At 41.7% G+C, this 21,054-nt stretch overlaps 1 protein-coding gene across 5 annotated transcripts in view; it reads right to left on the reverse strand.

The window, feature by feature from the left end:
- Positions 1–21,054, reverse strand: part of RARB (retinoic acid receptor beta) — a 343,954-nt gene that overhangs the window by 102,974 nt on the left and 219,926 nt on the right. The window contains exon 1 of one of the 5 annotated variants that reach the window (XM_082193497.1): positions 338–930. The exons of the other annotated variants lie outside the window; for them this stretch is intronic. Within the exon in view, the coding sequence (XP_082049623.1) occupies positions 338–494 (157 nt within the window). The 5' untranslated portion in view covers positions 495–930. Of the gene's footprint in view, positions 1–337; positions 931–21,054 lie in introns of those variants that run through there. 5 annotated transcript variants of the gene reach the window in all.

Here is a 21,054-nt window from a genome sequence, read left to right on the forward strand (position 1 = left end):
ACCTACACTGAATGATAAATAAATTATTATTATTATTATTATTATTATTATTATTAATCCGTTTCCCCCATGAACTATTTACAAGATGCAAAGAATACACTAGAGAAGCAACACTGCAAGCGGGAAAAGCAAAGCACACCTAGGCTGGTGTTCTTTCAAAATGTTTGAAGAATTTGTATGCACAACCACATATCTGAATAGCTGTGGTTTGGAAAGGATGCCTCTTTCACCTGTTTGTGTGTGTAGCGGCTATTATTATTATTATTATTATTATTACATCATGCAAATAAATAAAGCAGAGGGGGGGAAAGTGGAGCAAAATAACCGCGGGACCTACATTGCGCACTGTGCCGGTGCCGCCACTCTGTTTGTGCCAATCCACTGAAGCATGCTTTGAGAGCCTTCTCCTGGAGCATGCAGGAAGACGGACTTGCAGTGTAGAAATCCAGCATTTGACCAGGGCTTACTGCTAGGACATCCATGCAGTCAAACATGATTCCCCCTCCACAGTAGGTCTGGAAAAGTGCCTTCCGCTAGGTGTGGAGGAAAATGGCATAGGAAAGTACCTCCAACTCCATCAAACTCTGCCCCCTTTTTGGCACGTAGGCTGTTGGTCTTTTTCCCAGACCAGAATCATGAATTATGACAGACAACACAGCTAAAAGCCTGTAATTGATCCAAATGATCATTTACCATTTTCCAGCCTGTTCAGCCAATCCGGCAGAATAGGAGGGGGGAAGCAGGGAGCTTTCCAAGTTTCAGTTTTCCTCCATCTCTTCCTCAAAACCTCGAAGGAGCCTTCCTGCTTCTCAGGCTTCCACCGAATAGGTGTTTTTAAAAATATCCTGTGCAGCGTCCAAGTTTTGCAGAGAAAACAGGCTTCGGTGAGAGCTCTGGATCCCCCCTTGCCGGCGAATAGATCCTTCTGCCTGCGAACAGCTCACTTCCTACTACTTGTGTCACACAGAATGAAAGATTGAATTGCTTAATATATGCGAGTGAACTTTCCATGAACCCTTCCCAGGCTGCTAACCTTCAAATGACCCAACCAGTCTGACATCACCAACTCCCAGGATTCTCACACAGCTTAAAAACTCCCGGCAGCCTTGCAAAATAATGCAGGCAGGCACAGAAGCAGGCAGCCAGTAGCTGCCGTTCCTATAATAACGTCCCTTTAGAAAGGAAGACAAACACTTTTAAAAAAAGATATAAAATAGAAATAAAGAGTTGCCTCAGGATTCTAAGCAGCAGTGCTGCACACAAACACACACAGAGAGACATGCCTTAAAGTTTACAAAATCTCTCTCTTTATCCTCCCTCCGCTGTTTAATTCTTCTCCAAAGCTTCTTTTCTACAAATATTTCCTTCCTTCCTTCGAGTGAAGCAAACACGCACGCTCGATTCTACGCATAAACACGTCCCAATTCTCTCCTGGCATCGTTCAGGAAAGACAAGGGTGACATATTGCATTCACTCTATTATATATAAAAACAGACTTAATGGGGGACAGTCTTATACATACAGCTCACAATGATTTGCCAGACCAGCGTTAAGAGCCCTAGACAGGATACATATACACAAAAAAAAAAAAAAAACACACACACACACACAGAGAGAGAGAGAGAGAGAGAGCGCAGTGGAATTCCCTCATGCCTTGGACAGGGTTCTACGTCTATGCTTCCAGTTCCCCCATATTCACTGCCATGGTTAGGTTGCGCTCAGAAGCTGCAGCACATAGCAAAATGTACACACTAGCACAATTTTTGCATGCATAAGTGCATGCTTTCCCCCCTTCATAAAAGTTATTGTATCTCAACATATGGGGGTGGGTGGGAATCGTGTGTGAAACAGCCCTCAAATCCTTCAGCGGTTCAGTTGCCAGTATTTAAATTTTTTAAAGTCCAGTGCACAGCAAAATCGCTCTGTCCCTGCTTTCAAAACGACGTGTCCCCCCCCCCCCGTAACTGTGATAGTGCAAAGCTATTGACGGCAATGAAAGCACAGAAGCCAAATGCAGCTTATAATAATTCTAAAGCAACACTCCACCTGCTTTTTATCTGTTCACACAGATCCCTGTCTATGACAGGGATGGAGAACCTGCGATCAATCCAGAGGTTGATGGATTATTCGAGCCGCTTGTTGGGTGAACGATTCTTGGAATAGTGGGGTGGGGTTGGACTAGATGATCCTCGTGGTCCCTTCCAACTCTGCAATTCTAGGATTCTATGAACCATTGGCTATGTTGGCCGAGGTCAATGGGAGCTGAGAGTCCAACAACATTAGGAAGGACCACGGGTTCTACACACTTGGTCTACAGCAACTGACATCAGGTTTCACACAGGGGTCTCTACAGCCCTGCCTGGAACTGTTGGGTCATTGAACCTGGAACCTTTTGTATACAAAGCATATACTCCGGCTCTGAGCTACTGGCTTTTCCTGCAATTACTTAGCCAGATTCTTCTAGAAAGTTAACAAACAGAGCATAAATAGAATGGGTGTTCCGTTTCTGTTGGCACCCATCACCTGTTTTCTCAGCAGTATGCTGCTTTTAGATATGGAGGCTCAATTTAATTGATTGGCTAGGAAACCATTCATTAATTCCACTCTTTTTTTTAAAAAAATAATCCTACGTTTAAGGATACCAATCTTTCTGAGACCACTTGCAAGTAGAATAATAAGACTTCTTTAGATTGTTTTATGCCCTTTCAGATTACATCTGGTTTGTGTGTGTATTGTGTTTGTGTGTGTGTGTTGAATACGGTTTGTTTTCAATTTAGATATATCAATTTCAAAAGAACGTTTTTTTATATGTGTTCTTTGAATCTTCTCATATTCAAGTTTTGTTAACCCAGTGAGCAAGCAGTGTCACTGAGCTTTTAATGAATAGCAGGCCTCTTAGGCGGTGGGAGATGGAACCATGTGTTCATGTGAGAATATTCAACTCTTTGAGCTGAAATAGCCACTGTGCAGGAAAAGTTTTGCTTTCATCTTAACAGAGAGGAAAGCAGCATTTGATATAAACTAATATTCAAAGTGAGAGCTGGACCATAAAGAAGGCTGATCACTGAAGAATTGATGCTTTTGAATTATGGTGCTGGAGGAGACTCTTGAGAGTCCTATGGACTGCAAGAAGATCAAACCTCTCCATTCTGAAGGAAATCAGCCCTAAGTGCTCACTGGAAGGACAGATCCTGAAGCTGAGGCTCCAATACTTTGGCCACCTCATGAGAAGAGAAGATTCCCTGGAAAAGACCCTGATGTTGGGAGAGGTTGAAGGCACAAGGAGAAGGGGACGACAGAGGACGAGATGGTTGGACAGTGTTCTCGAAGCTACCAACATGAGTTTGACCAAACTGCGGGAGGCAGTGGAAGACAGGAGTGCCTGGCGTGCTCTGGTCCATGGGGTCACGAAGAGTCAGACATGACTAAACAACAAATATTCAAATGCCTGTATGACAACTCACAAAAATATAAAACTAATATTCAAAGGCCAGTATGAGAACTCACAAAAATTCGAAAGAATTCAACTCATATTAACATTACTGTCCTTGTGTAACTCAGCCTATAATTAATATTTATCAGGGCCAAGAGGATTCATGGTGACAGATTTTCTTTGCGACAGATCCGCAACCAAGATCCCAGGGCGCTGTTGACATGGGGATTGTATAAAACTGGATTATCTGGCGGCTGAAAGAACTTTGGAAGGGGATTTTGGGAGCTGTAGTCTAGCAGCATTTTGAAGACCACAGGTTTCTGAATCCTGCTGCAGACACTGCTGAGCAAGCTGACCAATAGTATAACATATGGACCAATGGTATAACAATTCAAGGAGTGGGTGGCACTGTGGTCTAAACCACTGAGCCTCTTGGGCTTGCCAATCAGCAGGTCGGCGGTTTGAATCCCCACGATGGGGTGAGCTCCCCTTGCTCTGTGCCAGCTTCTGCCAACCTAGCAGTGCAAGTAGATAAATAGGTACTGCTGCAGTGAGAAGGTAAATTGTGTTTCCGTGTGCTCTGGTTTTCGTCATGGTGTCCCGTTTAGTCATGCTGGCCACATGACCCAGAAAGCTGTCTGTGGACAAACGCCGGCTCTCTCGACCTGAAAGCGAGATGAGCACCGCAACCCCATAGTCGTCTTTGACTGGACTTAACTGTCCAGGGGTCTCTTACCCTTTTACCTTATAATGTATAGTCATAGAAAGGATATGCTAGACTAGATAAAACTTTTGCTTCTTATACTTTGCTATCTTTTGCTTCTTATACTTTGCTATCTTAAGACCATCCTGTGCATAACTTGGCCAATTTAAACGGTTTCAAAGGAGGCTGCGAGACCCCATTCTGAAGTCGCAATAGCACTTACAGTGGTACCTCGGATTACAGACGCTTCAGGTTACAGACGCTTCAGATTACAGACTCCGCTAACCCAGAAATAGTGGAAGATCACACACAGCAGGGACGCCAACTCCAATGGACAGAGCTTCTCCTCCTCCTGATAGGGTAGAGGCCAAACATGAGAGAGAAGCCACCGGCCCCCATGTTTGGCTCCACCCACTGGCCCCTCCCAAAAAGTGATGCAATGCCACACATGTGATGTCACAGACGCGATGTCAGCCCCCTCTCTGCCACACAGCCTCTGATGAATATTGCAAATTTCAGGCAGGCTGACACAGGAGGCAGTGGTCTTTCAAAAAATCCTGGTGCCTAATTGTTTTGGCCATTACAGGTAAGTACCAGCAGATTTAATTATGTCCAGAAACACACACCTACTTACAGTTCCATGTTTTACTCCAAGGAACTCAACTGTACACATGTTCCTTGCCCCCACCCTATTTTATCCTCACATTATTATTTTTGTAGTTTATAAAAATGCAACAAAAAAACCCTGCATTTCAATTGTACACATTTGATGCGCATTGGACAGGCATTTTATATGCATTCTCCCACAATGCGACTTTTGTATGCTTTTCAATGCAATTCCTCCTAATGCAACACATTTTTGTATACATTTTCCAGGGACATGCATATTCTCTGTGCATTTGTAAAGCTTAAACTGCACTTGAAAATTAAAAGAATACAAGCCTCATTGCTGACTGCATTCGAATCTGCATGTAAGTTTGGGATTGGCAAAGTAAGCCAACTGGCTTTAAAATGCAAACCAAATGAATTTCTTCTCCATCCCTAGCTACAGGCCATATTCTTTGATCCACCGGATGGAAGCAATGAAAAATTGGGAGATGATTTCTACCTGAGGGTAATAATAGAGGAGATAAAATAAGGCTGAAAACAAATATCAGTATGCTTATTTCGTATTTTGTCCCTAAAGGATTAACATGCTTATGTGATGTATTTTAAAAGTCACACAGATTTTTATGTTTTATAAAAATAAATTTAGTAATTTATGCCAAATTGCCTCGGAATTGAATTAAGATAGCTTTTTTCATAATATATCTAAATTAGCTGGGTAGTTCTGGATGTTTCATAATGAATTATGCCTATGGTAATGCTTGGTTATTATCGAGTCCCTGTGTAATTAAGTAACATTAATTCTTTGGATTATCTAGATGCCTATTCTTACTATTTCTTCCCATTTTTGTAATGAATTAATTAGCTCACATTAGCTTTTAAAATTATATTTGGGTTTGTGTGTGTGTGTAAACCTTACATTCTTGGGGAAATGGGGAAATTTTTCAAATGAAACTAATAGTCATTTAAAAGATACAGCTTACTATTCATTATAATTAGCAAGAATATACACTGAAGCAGTAATTAATTCCTTAGTTAATTTAAACGTAATGAGGTGTGAATATTTTACACTCTTATCCGTAGTTCTTGAAAGATGGTAAAGGGGTGGCAGGAAAATGCTATGAAATTCTTCCTGAAGCCCATATGAAAAGAGTTTTCTTATTTTGTGTCACCTATGCGATCTGTTTCCTTTCAATCTTCACTGGCAAAAACTGTACAATAAACATATTCTTAGCCATAAATGTAATAAAAGCTAAAGTAATGGTCAAAATTCTATTTCCTTTGGTATTACTATATGTATTTCTCTGGGTGACACAGTACTTTTGAAGTCCATGTTCATAAAACAACAATTTGCAACCAAAGTTTTCGTTCTATATCTGTATTTCTGGTTTTTGTTCAGCAATGGCCATTGAGGACCATAAATCACACTGCAAATAAAATATACTTGTCCTGACCGCCTTATGCAAAAGAACAGGAGTCTGCAGACCTTATAGCAAACCTCCCAGAGACAGAACACCAAATCACATTTCCTATTATTTTCTAAGCTGCCTAAATGAAAACATATGGATAATGAAAACATATGGATCTCTCCCTTATTGTAAAACAACTACACTGGCTGCCAATCCATTTCCTGGCACAATTCAAAGCGCTAGTGATCACCTACAAAACTTTGAATGGTTCCAGAATACCTAAAGGACCACCTTCAACCACATAAACATGCCCAGGTTTTGTGGTCATCACTTGAAGCCTTTCTCTGTGTCTCCTTGCCATATCAAGTTGGCTGTTCTGATTGGTAAAGGTACCCCTGAGAATTAGGTCCAGTCGTGACCGACTCTGGGGTTGCGGCACTCATCTCGCTCTATGGGCTGAGGGAGCCGGCGTTTGTCCGCAGACAGCTTCCGGGTCATGTGGCCAGCATGACTAAGCCACTTCTGGCGAACCAGAGCAGCGCATGGAAATGCCATTTACCTTCCCGCCGGAGCGGTTCCTATTTATCTACTTGCACTGGTGTGCTTTCGAACTGCTAGGTTGGCAGGAGCAGGGACCGAGCAACGGAAGCTCACCCCGTTGCAGGGATCCGAACCGCCGACCTTCTGATCAGCAAGTCCTAGGCTCTGTGGTTTAACCCACAACGCCACCCGCGTCCCTTGTTCTGATAGCAGATCCTTTTTTTGGTTATAAAAACTCATCTTGAGTGTATAAGTTGTTTTGTGTTTTTTATCTGTTTTGCTGTATTTTTTGGCTTTAGCTGCTGCTGTTTTATTCCTGTAGTAGTAGTTTAAATGTTTCCCCTTTTTATTGTACACTATGCTGGGAACTTTATTGAAAAGTGGTGATGGAATATTTTAAACCAAACAAAACTAAGCTTCCACCAGGGTGGTGGCCAGAATTTGGAGGCCCCCCTGGCGCCACCCACAGCCAATGCCCCTAAGCACCCATTCTCTCTTTTGAGGCGGCAGCCCTATCACCATATCTCCTATTTGTTTAAAAAGTTGTTCACTGCTGCAATAGCAGCCATGGCAGCATCTTGTCACCTTGGGGCTCTGAGAAAAAGCCAAAGAGGGGTCTTTCTTTGGCGCCAGATCTTCAGCTCTCTATATTGGACAAACAGGCCAAACCCTATGCCAAAGGATAAAGGGACATAAATCTGACATCTGGAATCACAAGACAGAGAAGCCAGTAGGAGAACACTTCAATCGCCCAGGACATTCAATACAAGATCTCATAGCAGCTCTCTTTATGAAAGAATTTCAGAAATGGACTTGAAAGAAGTTGCTGAGTTACAACTTATTACTAAACTTAAAACTATGGAGAGACCTGGTCTGAATAGAGATATTGGATTCTTGTGTCATTAGACATACTAAAGCTATTTTTGGTCATCTGCATACTATCCCTTGCTTTTTCCTGTAGGGCTAATTGCAGTCGTTAACAGTAATCAACAGGTTTACCATACCCGTTGAGTCAACCACTCATCTCCAACTACCCTTCTGAAAAAACCCCACCCCACCTTCCCACTATATATAAGGATCTGCTGACTTCTGTTTCAGTGTATCGGCCTGAAAGCAAGATGAACCCATAGTCGCCTTTGACCGGACTTAACTGTCCAGGGGTCCTTTACCTTTTTACCTACACCTATGATGAGATTTGTAGTTTATCAACACGTGGAGATCCCCATGTTGACTATCCCCACCATTCAGAATGTGGTACAGACTTATCGTTTTATTTTGCTGAAGTAGAATCGATGTATATCCCTGCCAAGTTGTCTGAGATACCATTTTAAAAGTTTCAGTTTGCATAATAGAATTATAATGCAAAGTTAATTCAGAAGAGTCCACTGCATGGACAGACAGCATATTTTTTATACAACCATATTTCCTGTAGTAGCATTGCCTCTGTCCGATTCTCCAAATCCAAAACCTGTTTGGAATGAGCTGTTTAGTAAGGCTAGCTTGTCCTTTTGTGTTTGTCTGGGCTACAGCAGGCCTTCAAATAGTCTTCCATAACAGAGGCTTCTTGCTGGTGATGGCTTAGTACAATTTCAGTAGTGAACCGATAGTGTATAGCTAATCCTTTGGCATATGTTGATCCTGTGAAACCTGATGTAAAAGCACATGTCAGCACAGCTTCGCTGATCTTATGATGCAGTGATATACTCCAGAACTCTGTAACACAAAGTAGTCTGTCAGCAAAAATATAGCCAGGGATTGTGGTGAGGACAGACAACTTCTATCCAATACCCCATCTGCACCTCTAGCTATTAGCTAAAGTCCTGTGATCTTATGGAACATTAACAACTATATTCAGAATATTAATAATCAGTCCGGCTTAAGTTCTGTATAACCTATCAACATTAGGAAAGCACTCAATAGAAAAGACCAAGGGTATACAGGGATTACACCAGGGGTCAGCAAACTAAGGCCCCTGGGCCGGATCAGGCCCATCTGGGTCCTAAATCTGGCCTGCACTACGAAGCTGGAACCCGCCATGAAGCCGAGACTCCTGGCTATAGCAACAGGAGGAAGATGCCAAGCAGCGGCGGCTCTGCCAATCAAATGCCTGGTTTACCTCAGCGTGGCACGGGGACATTTCTGCCAATCAAATGCCGTGCCTGGTTTACCTCAGCGCGGCGTGGGGACGTCTCTGCCAATCAAATGCCGCTGAGGTAAACCAGGTGTGGCGTTTGATTGGCAGAGCCACCGCCACTCGGCCTCTTCCTCCCGCCCCCGCCGCCCTGGTGCTCCTGTGGGCCAGAGAGCGGAGCGGACAAGCTCGCTCTGCCTACCCGCTTCACGAGAAGCAGAAGCAGCAGGGGCGGCGGTGGCAGCACCTGGGAAGGTAAGCACAGCACCTTCTTTCTCTAGGCGGGGAGGAAGCCCTTTCGCACCACTGCCGCCAGCCCCTCGGTGAATGAGACAGGCGGCAAACCGAGAAGGCAGCTGGGGCTGGGGTTGGGTATGGGGAGGAGGTCTACTTGCCCCCCTCGCAGTGTGCATAGGAATTCATTTTTTTAAAAAATAGTACAGCCCGCCACAAGGTCTGAAGGACAGTGGACTGGCTCCCTGTGGAAAGTTTGCTGACTCCTGGATTACACCAGCTAAAACAATCACAGGGAACAAATTAGGCTTGTGGATCACATTAGGTGGTGCAGCTACAGTTCTAATTTGGCTCACAAGACTCCCCACCACCACCACCAAGCCATAGCTACCTGCCCAACAACTGACATCACAGGAACATCAGCTTTGGGGCAGGTAAAGATGCAGCTGCAAATGAACTGTTCCTTTGCAAACAGGGCTCGCATCTGGCACCTTTTAAAATCAGCACCATTTGCAAGCCCCAATGGGATCAGATGCACTTTGAAGTACCTGGGTCTGGATTTTCCATGTGCATCTGACCCCAAATGCTACAAGTTGGCTTTTGGCAGGAATCTTCCTTTGCAGCCTGGCTGGAGCTAAAGCTGGACTGCAAAGGGGGTGGGGGTGGAAATGTTCTTTTACAGAAGTAGCTTTCATTAAAGTCATCCCTGCAAAGGAAGGAAAAAATTGAGAGTGTAGTTTTGAGTGCTCGATTCTTTCCTTTGAAGCTGGGTCAAAGTGTCCCACAGGTGGTGAGCGAGATTAGGATCTGGCCCACAGGAGGTGGAGGGGCCCTAGGTTTGGCCACCCGGCCAGATCCTGTTCCCCACCCAACCTATTGGAAACTTCTTCATTACTTTCCGTCTTGAGAAACATAGCGGAATGGTTCAACCCAAGCACTTTTAAGTCCTATTGATTTTAATGGGAGGTTGAACTGTTGAAATCAATGAGACCTGAATCAAAGTAGCTGGATAGCATCTTTAGTTGATTTTTAAAGGACAGAGATAACTACATGCCATATTATATTAAAATGCCTTTAATCAGAATGCATCAAATTAGAACTGTGGGAATGGCTGTTGGGCAGAAGATGGGTTCTAACCATTGGGATAAACTGAATGAATTGCTGTCACCCACAGATTCGGAATTAAACTTCTGTTATCAGGCAAGTTAATACCACTGGCTTCAAGGCAGTTTCTGAGAGCAAATGGTGTTAAGATTCTCTATAAAGAGAAGCACTGGGATCCAATAAATTACACTCATATTGAAACTATGCTTTCATATAAATGTAGTGTGTACTTAGAAGATCCTTCCATCACACATTATATCGCAGCTTCCAGGCATTATGCAGAAACAGCTAAAAATGTAAGTGTATTGTAATGTTCTGGAATTAAGGTAGACATACCAAAATAAATGTGTAACTGTATCATTCTGTAGGTCTTCAGTACTGTATTACTGCATCAGTACTATAACTGTAATTAGCTAGCTGTAGGTCAAACTATTAATAAATCTCCTGAAATTAAATGTGCAATTTGTCAAAAAAACCTTTGCAAATTGATTAGTCAGAATTTAGAAGCTTTTTAATTAAGTAGAAATTTATGCAATGCTGTATGTTATAATTACGAATCAGCTCTTCTATAGTATTTTTGAGCATCAGCAAAAATTAAAATATTGGAAAACATTATTGGGTCACATTACTATGTCAATGTCAAAATCAACACATGGGTTAAAAGATATCTTACATCTTATATAGTGTTATGATCTCAGAGCTGGAATCATTAGCCAAATACAAAATCAATGAGCAAAAAGACCTAATTAAACCATTTTTGGAGTACACATTCTCTGATTTATATCTCTGTAAAACTTTTGCCTTTTTTCTGTAGTTTCTACAGCAAGGTCAGTGCTGTGGCTTGAATGTTACCCTGTAACTGCTCTTTCAAAGTGGTCTGTTATATATTTATTTAAACTTCTACCTATGCTTTGCTTCAAAGTTCAAAGGACCAAAAACAAGAAGTTAGGATATAATACGAAGCTACTAAAATAGAACTTTATATATAATTAAAAATAAATGTGCAAGAAATGTGCAAGGTGTTAAGATCGCTTAAAATTAATGAGTCCTATGAAAATTTAAAAACAAAAACACTCATTATTTGCTATTTTTCACACAAGCCAAATAAATAAAGGGAAAAAATGCCTTGTTTCCTTGGGTACAGATATGGAGTCCAGATGGTGCTGTTAAGAAGGCAGCCTTGTTTGGGCTTAGGAAAAGTGACAGGAATTAAGGGAAGAGTATGGTGGTTTTGAAGTGCGCTCATGAGACAATATAGAATCAATAGCAATAAAGAAATAGTGAACTCCCAGAGGGGTGTTGACTTCTGCATCCATAAGCTAAGCTCCAAGAATGTAGGGTCTAGGTAAAGTGAGATAATATCAAAATAACAACAACAAAAACTTTATTATTTGTATGCCGCCTATCTGACTGGGTTGCTGCAGCTTCCAGCATACACAAAAACATAATAAAATATTAAACATTATGAACTCCCTATACAGAGCTGCCTTCAGATGTCTTCTAAAGGGTTTATAGTTCTTATCTCCTTGACATCTGATGGGAGGGCGTTCCACAGGCTGGGTGCCACAACCAAGAAGGCCCTCTGCCTGGTTCCCCGTAACTTCTCTTCTTGCAGTGAGGGAACCTCCAGGAGGCCCTTGGAGCTGGACCTCAGTGTCCAGGCTGAACGATGGGGTGGAGACGCTCCTTCAGGTATACTGGGCCGAGGCCATTTGGGGCTTTAAACGTCAGCACCAACATGAGAAAGCTAGGCCACCAACCTGGATGGCTTTAAAAGGGGATTCTACAAATTCATGGAGGAGAACCATGAGTGGCTATTAGTCTTGATAGCTATATTAATACTGGATGCAGTATTAGAGCTGGTGTGCCTCTGGATACCAGTTGCTCAGACAAAACAAATGAGAAGAGTGCTATTGAGCTCATGGCATGTCCTGCTGTGTGCTTCTCATAAGCCAACGAGATGTTGGCCGGTGTAAGAGCAGCATGACCTTTTTGGTATCAACTAGGTCTGACCAAAATCCTTGAATGAGACAAAAATCCAATGTGAGCAGTCCCACCTCAGAGGCATTTGGACAGCTTCGAAAGGTGAGTAAATTCACATGTGAAGCAGAGTCATTCTGGGGCTTAAGATCTGCCTTGGAGCGTCAGAAGGTGGTTTTTGACCCATTTTGCTACATTTTTGCATTTGTTCTCTATATATGGGAAATTGTGGCAGAGGAGAGAGCAGGTGGGGTCGTTCTGTGACTGACAGCTGTAGCTGTCAGGAAATGGCTTTTCTTTGTAATTTCCAATCACATACAAAGTATCGACCAGAAGGGGTTTTTTTCAACTTTTTCACTGCTTTTTGCGCCTGAGTTTGGGCTGAAGTGGCAGTGGCCAGAGCTCCCCAAAGCAACTTGAAAACGATCCGCATCTGGGAGATGCTGTTCCACTGCTGCCTGTTTAGTAGGTGACCAATATCGAACAGCTTGTTCAAGTAATGTATAAGTTTGGCAGAGTCCTGAGAACCTGAACTCCTCTCCTGCACTTTCATGCCAACATTAAAAAAGATTTCAAAAAAAAAAAGAAAAAATAACCATAAATGTATAAAACAAATGATTTTTTTTAAAAAAGGTCAATGTATGATGTTAAGACTAAGGATAAACTCAGTGCTATTTTTCTAGAAAAAGGGGTGCCATGAATGCACAATGCAGCCCTCCCGAGACGTGCCAGAACTGAGTTATGGTAAGTTCCAGCTTAAAAAAAAGGTCCCAGAAGAATCTGGGGTAAAGGAAGTATGGCAGCTCAAAATGATCTGAGCTTCCTTATAGCAGAGCTTAAGTTCCTTTGGCTGTTGGCTCAGATGATACAAAATTAATCATTTCTGATGCAGGAGGTATTTCTGAAACTACATTATGTAAAACGCAGCAATTTCCCTAGCACCATAAAGGGGAGGGGTCCAAAACAAGACCAGGAGCACTGTAAAGTTACTTAAAGCCTCTTCACGTGATAACCAATGTTTCTAGCTGGATTTCAAATTTGCCTTTTCTGTAAGTATTTGATATTTGACTTACTGCCCACTCATTCCATCCACTCCTAGGGATGGGGAATGAATTTGATTCAGTTGACATGTAAAAGGTGAATTTGCACTTTCCAAAGCAATATGCAAACCGAAACACAGCCAGCCTTTGAAATTCACGCTTCTCTGAATTTTGCAATTCAGTTCTCCAGCCAAGTAATGTGTACATGTACATGTATTGAGGTGACATGTGCACAGAGATGCAACTACTACTGAAAATAGCAGACCAAATAGCATTGTGCATTGTATCAAGAAAAACAGCTTTGCAAAAATGTGTACAGTGGGCAAAATTACATACAAAAATGTGTATATTTAAGGAAATTCACACTAAAAGGCTGGTGAATTTTAACGAGGACTCTTTTAAAAATATCAAACTGATGTGGAAATGTGAGGAAATGGAAGACAGGAAAAGTGAGTAGCTGGGAGAATCTGATATTGACAGATTTCCCCATCCTTACGCCCAGCTCCCATGGCATAGAAACAGGACCTCGATCTCCAAAAAGGCTGGATGGAGGAATTTCAACTTTGTTCACATGCCTGCCCCAATCATATATAAAGCTGGAGCTGGAAGTCTAATGTTAAGATCAAAAGAAGTGTGCAGATAAGGGGAGCTTAGCAGGTCCCCACAACCTTTTGCCCCAGGCCTATTCCCCCAGCATGGGTCACGTGTCATATTGCTGCCATTTCAAGCGATAGACTGCAGGGAGGTTTTCAACTTCTCTCCCCGTTTTTGATGTTAAACTTAGAACCAGGAACCTCAATTCATACCTGGATGCAGGAGAGGCATAAACAATGAATGCAGTTGCTGCCATTACGTCTAGAATGGCTCTCAGTAAGCATGAAGCAAAAAGCCTCAATAAAACAGTCCTGAATAGCTTATGCTCTGCCATCTCAGAGAAAGTAATCCTGCACTTAAATATAAAAACAGATCTAAAAAGAGAAAGAGAAAGATATATGCACTTTAGGACAAGTGCGCACGCAGTACTGAGTCAGTCCTTGAAATGAAAAGAAACACAAATAGAGAACAAGGACAAAGTAACGGGGATTAAAAGCTTAAAGGTAAAGTTAAAGGGACCCCTGGCCATTAAGTCCAGTCGCAGACGACTCTGGGGTTGCAGCGCTCATCTCGCTCTATAGGCTCTATAGACAGTTTTTCCAGGTCATGTGGCCAGCATGACTAAGCCACTTCTAGCAAACCAGAGCAGCGCACGGAAACGCCATTTACCTTCCTGCCAGAGTGGTACCTATTTATCTACTTGCACTTTGACGTGCTTTCGAACTGCTAGGTTGGCAGGAGCAGGGACTGAGAAACGGGAGCTCATCCCATCACAGGAATTCGAACCACCGATCTTCTGATCGGCAAGCCCTAGGCTCAGTGGTTTAGACCACAGCGCCACCTGCATCCCATCTTATTTATCTTATTTGTGGCCAATTTGCATGAATATACAACCGCCATTGTTGCTGTTGCTGTGCAGTTTAATTCAAGAGAGTGACTCTTACTTCTGTATGAATATTGTTTCCTTCATAAATCTGAGTATATCCCTGTATCTTCCAGCAATACCTACGCCACTGTTTCCCGCTATACTGTGCGCTCTGCCTTTATGGCAGGAAACAGCATTATTTCCAACAATTATTCCTTGCTAAGCGGCATCTACATGACGACAATGACTGTGCCTCTATAATGTTGAATGTACAGTATATCAACCCACCTACTGTTATGGTGCCAAACCTCACAAAGCAAGCAACATTCACAGAGCAGAAAGAATGTCTACCACTTACAGCTCTATTATTACACAACAGCAAGGGTGCGGAGAAATTTGAAGTATGAGCTGATGCACTCCCTGCCTCATTATAGAGCTATTCCTGGCAACTAAAAATCTCCTGTGCCTTATTTAGCATTGCAGAAGGATGGCTTATGTAGTCTCCATGAACCATGTGTGTCTCCATGAACCATAGAATATAGGTGCAACCTCCTTACCAAAGATGTACCCCAAAGAAGTTCTTGCTGCGATTGAGAGTATCAAACTAGGGCTGTGCAATTCTCCTCCATTTTACTACCCCACCCTCCTCTGTTTTGTAATGTTTGCTAAAATCATATTTGCTTCATCAGTCCCCCATTTTGAGCAGTATGTGTTTTGTTTTGTTTTGTTTTGCTTTCTTTCACTGCTCACATCGCAAAAACCCAAACCAAAATGTCTCTGTGTTTCTTCCTTTAACTATTATTTTGCCAGAGAGAATGATGGCAGCTGTCGTGCCTTCTCCAAGTTCTGAGTCAGGCTGTAGTTGGGAGCTCCAGTTCTGGTGCAGCTAGACCAAAGACTAAAGGATCAGACCCGGAAGATGCTCTGTGTGGTGGTCAGGTCTGACTCAAGTAAACAAGGAAGGAGAGAAATTCTGTGTGGCTACTCATTTGGAGGAATTGCTCATATGGAATGGCCAAACTACTAGTTGTGCTCAATGCAGTAAACTTGCTTTTTTCTACTTTATTTAGGGCGGCCCTCCCCATTGTGATAGGAACTGCAGTGCATAAGGAGCAGAGGTTTATCACTTCCATCTCCAAATGTGACTCCCCTCCAAAATACCCACAAACCCCTGGGTTGGCTACAAAGATTAGTAAGAAGTTACCACTGGCGGCAATGGGAACATTCTGTTTATTTGCTACTAACTTGTGTAGACACACCAGGGGGACAATTTTCAAGACTGATGTAGCTGATGAAGGAAGAAACGAACATTTTATTCTCCTACATATTTAATAGATGTTATATTTGTCCCCATCCTTATTTCTATCATTGCTGTATTATGCTAGAGCTTTTATTATCAGAAACTGATTTTAAGTTATTGTTAGCAATGGAATGCTTAAATAATTCTATTTGGTTGTTCACCATCTTGAAAGTTGGGGGGGATGCAGATATTCCACATAAAAATAAAAATAAATTATTTCCAGCCCCAAATGTCTCAACTGGATGGCCATTTCTACACACCTCCAAACTGAAATGCAATGCAATATGTATCACTAATGGTGAAATGGTGTGATGAAGTTGATATTTGGACACTTAGGCACATGGTATTTTCTTACTTGGTTTGTGTCTTCAAACTTTAGGTAGGGGCTGCTCCTTGCAAAACCAAAACCCTCCACAAAGAAGAGAAGCCTATCAGGGAGAAGGCTAGACTAGAAACATGACATTCTCCCCGGTTTACTTTGTTTCTATGTGGAGTGAATGTTTCAGAAAGAAAATTCACCTCTATTCTGAAATAGTGTGGTCTAGGCACAGGTTAACTGCAAGTTTCCTAGAACAAGGACTGAGCATCCACAGGTTTACTACCTGAGGAAGTCTACTTGGGCGAAAGCAAGATATCCTGTGCCAATCTAAAAAATGTTTGCACCTAAAGCAGAAGAAGTCAAACTGATCCTAACTGGCTGATAACAGCCACAAAAAGAGAGCTCATAGGCAGGAAAACGGCTGCCTCTGGAATCTACCACATAAAATGGCTATGTCACTTTACTTCAAGGTCTGCTGTTCTGCGCAAACACCAAATGCAATCTTCAAATTAGAGGACTTTGGCATACACAATTTCACTTCTCTGGCAGCAACTGCTGCCCAAACCATTTAACATTCATTTAATGTTTACCATCCTAAATATAGTAGCTTTCACCTTGTAATCAAGAGCTTGATCATTATGATTCTGTTGGAAAAGCATACTTTGTTATCTAATTGTTACTGTACATAATATACAACAAATACTTTCTGTTTAGGAGTTAACAAACAACCCCTCTCAGACATTATTGGTACTGCTTTTCTGGGCATCCGATGAACACACACTGGGGGCCCAGCTGGCTCCGCCTCTGATCTCCACAAGCTCATTCAATGCCCAAATAGACCCTGCGCATTATGCACTCATTCAATTAATACATGAAGATTGGGGGCGGAGACCTTCTCTTCCCCCACTCCCTGGTTAAGTTAACTGAATTTATGGAGAAGCAGCAGCAATAGCTTCTGGAAAAGGCTTCATTTTAAAAAGCATTGGTAATTACTCAGAACTATGACTATTTAGACATCCACCCCAATCATGAGGCTATTTAAAAAAACAGCTGTATAATTACAAATGACATCAAGAAAGACTTTGCCACCCTGTAAGTAGACTATCCCAAAATGGAATTAATGTCCATTACTGATCTGGGATAGTTTCAAACAGGTCACTCAGAGATGAAAGTCTTAATTACAAATAATCCTCCAAGCTATGCAATCCCATGTATTTTAATTTACTAGGAAAGGAACTACATGGAAAATAATATTCTTTGCTAACTCCCCATCCCCACCCTCAGTCCTTAGTGCAATAACGGCGGCAAAAGTGGATGATCTAAGAAATCATTCTCTTGAATGCCTACTTGACACTTTTCCCTTTGGAAAATGAAAGAGTGATCTCTGGAATTATCCATTGGGGGTTTATCGGTTATATGCTATTGATGACAAATACGACTAATAAGGCAGTGCCTAGCAATTGGTGGAGGGGGTAGACCTACTTTGTGGGATGTATTTTCTTAATAAAAACTTAAAACTGCAGCAAGTTTAGTAATGGGCGGCCACAAATATATCGATATTGATAACCATTTCTGCTGCTATAGACTGGGTAATTTCATCATAATAGTACATATTACATAATCCTGTCATTGGACTAGATAGGATAGCCTTTGGGCTGATGTGTTCTACACATCTGTGTCCTACAGCTGGGTCGGGGGTGAGTTTGCCTCCACTACAGTGGTACCTTGGTACTTGAATGGCTTGACTCCCAAACTAATCGGCTCCCAAACCCGGGAGTAAGTGTCCTGGTTTTCGAATGCTTTTCAGAAGGCAAACGTCTGACGCGGCTTTCACTTGAGTGCAGAAAGCTCCTGCAGCCAATCAGAAGTCGCACCTTGGTTTTCAAACAGTTTCGGGAGTTGAACAGACTCCCGGAATGGATTAAGTTCGAGAACCAAGTTACCACTGTATTTGCAAAAAATAAATGACATGTTCTGTCTTGAAATATCTGTTTTGTTTGGTTGCAACTGTTACATAAAACCCAGCTATAAAAGTATGGGGATCATAATGGCAAAAGGTTATGCCCAGTTAAGTTAATACACCCACCGAACTTATTTTGCCCAATTAAGTTCTACTCAGAATACACCCACTGAAATTAATGAACTTGAGTTAATTTTGTCAATGGGTCTACTCTGTGTAGGATCAGCGTTCGATACAACCCATAATCACACCACACGTGCGTTCACTGTGCTAACCCAAAAGACTTTGTTTTCCACATGCCAATGACACATCCTCAACCATATTTCTAATACAAAACCTTACTGACTGATTAAAATCACATTACATTAGTAGCCACTGGGACCTTGACGCAACATCATTTCCCCAAAACACTAGTGCGAAGATTGAAGACAGACTCTCTTCTGAAGTGGTTGGGTGTGTTGTGAAGATTAAATCAAGCATATATTTAGAAAGCAATTTTGTGAAAGCAGAAGACACTGAGATGCTTCTGAAGAACCCAAAATATTGTGTAAATTGTAAAGCAAAAATCAACAACAGCCACCCATAATTTGGAACAAGAAAATAAGATTCTTCAGAAAGGAACACTGGTCATTCAGCATAGATAAATATTGAGCCCTGTTGAAAGAGGGGTTTGCGCATCAAAAACAGATCATGAAAACTAAGCACTGCACTATTTAAAATGAGCAACTACTGGATGGTATTAAGTAATGGCATGAAAACTGCAGGGCTAAATTTATACAACTATAGGAGACTGAATGGATCAATCACCTGAATTTCAGGTTTACCCATGGTTTATTGAATGGATGGACTGAACTGGAATGCACTTTTGCACCAATCACAGCAACCGTTCTGGTTAGCATGAGAATTAATCAGTTCCATACCCTGGTCCAATTGCCTTAGGGATAAACCTGTACCTCTTTAGAGAGCCCACATTGTATTGCAAGCACCATGGGTACTTGTAATGCAAAAACAGTGCTACTCCACAAACTGCACCATTTCTACTACATGTTATTATGTTATATTGTTGGCAACTTCTCTTGGCATTTTAAAGCATGAAGGATAACAACTGAAAGGAAAAGCTCCTGGTTGTTTGAAGCACTATATTGTGTTGTTGGTGGGATGATTATTGCTAATTTCAATTGCAAACTGAACCGCTGCTAGTTTATATATGTGATTTAACATCCTAGCTTCCTGGGAATGTCGCCCCCCACATCTGCTCCCAGTTAAACTGAAAAGGGTAGTTTTTGTACGTTATGCCGAAGCACACTGCAAAAGCTAAGTGCATTGCAGGACAAACATTGAATGATTTAATAACTTTAGAATTTCCAGACAAGTTTGAGATCCTGTATTTTTGACCCTCTATGCTATCAGTAGAGCGAGTGAGAGTTTTACTGCCAGAAGAGCTGAACTACGAAGCAGATTTTTCCCATTCCTGCCAAAGACTTGGATGCAAATTGCAGAGGTATAAATCCACTGAAGACAATGGATTACTACTGGAGTAGCAAGGGAAAACTTGACCCTATGTCCTCCTGACACAGGGCACCAGATAAACCTAACTACAATTAATCACGTCCAGAATTCTCCTGGCACGTAACCATGTCAGATTTCTGAATAAGTACACACCCATATATATTGCAAATGATGCGCTGCAGCTGTTATGGAAGTCCACATATTCTTTCACCATGGCTGTGCCCTATAGGATATTTAGATAATTTTGCAGACCTGTACATTACGTGAGTTGATTGAGCAATAATGTCAGTAACATTCAGAACTTGCATTGAAGTGCTCGCCTACAAAGCCTATTGAATATATGGGGGGAAATTGTGTACACCTGAAAACGTTGGCAACATGAAGATAAACTCAAAAGTGTAAATAAGTTTTGATGAGTAAAATAATGGAATACTGAATGGTTTAGTTTCTGTAAAATATGCAGGGATTTATGGTATGTAAAATGAACCATAGAAAGAGAAGAAGGGGAGTCACTGATATCTTAAGGATGTATAAATGAGTATTTTAAATTGCGTAACAGAAAATTTAATAATTTATATATATATATATATATATATATACACACACACACACACACACACACGAGATGAAAAGATAAAGGGGCCTATTAAAAGTGCATTTTTCATCTCTCATGAAACATTTCTCAACTGTTCAGGCTCTGCTATAACTCCTGCTCAAGACCACGCAGCCCAAATTCAGAACTGTTACATCTACTGCTCTGTTGCCTGAGCAAAGCAGAGTAGAGACAAAGCAATGCAAGAAAAACCCACACACACCATTTCCTTCGCCTTCCTTCAGCTGCCCAAGAAATCCTTGCTTCAGATTAGAAAATAAGTAATGACTGCGCACCCCAGTATGATTTGGAGTCCCCCTCCCCTGTTTTATCTACATGGCAGCTACCTGTCAACATATGGTAGCTGGAGTAGTGCACTGGGAGTTCATACCCACCAAGACTATCTAAACAGGCCATTAAGTGCTAGTAAAGTAACACATGTGAACGACAGGTCAATAAATTTTATGCAACCTATGTTCACTGCAAAGAGCTGGCAGCTTTAGAACATACACAAAATCAATTTTTACAAGCACCTAAATAATTAGGAGCACCCCTCGATGATAATAATCATATTTAGAGTTCAAGTTAATAGCTTGTCATAAACTAATTCACCTAAATTTCTGTATTCTGTGCCCCTACCTATTAATAATGAGAAATTATGCCTTCATAGGCTGCATATTAGTTTTTAGTTTTGGCTAAGCAAGTAGCCACTATTGCTTAGTAAGCTGATTAATA

Source organism: Podarcis vaucheri (assembly GCF_965113315.1).
Source record: "Podarcis vaucheri genome assembly, chromosome: 12".
In the NCBI taxonomy this organism is placed as follows: Eukaryota; Metazoa; Chordata; class Lepidosauria; order Squamata; family Lacertidae; genus Podarcis; species Podarcis vaucheri.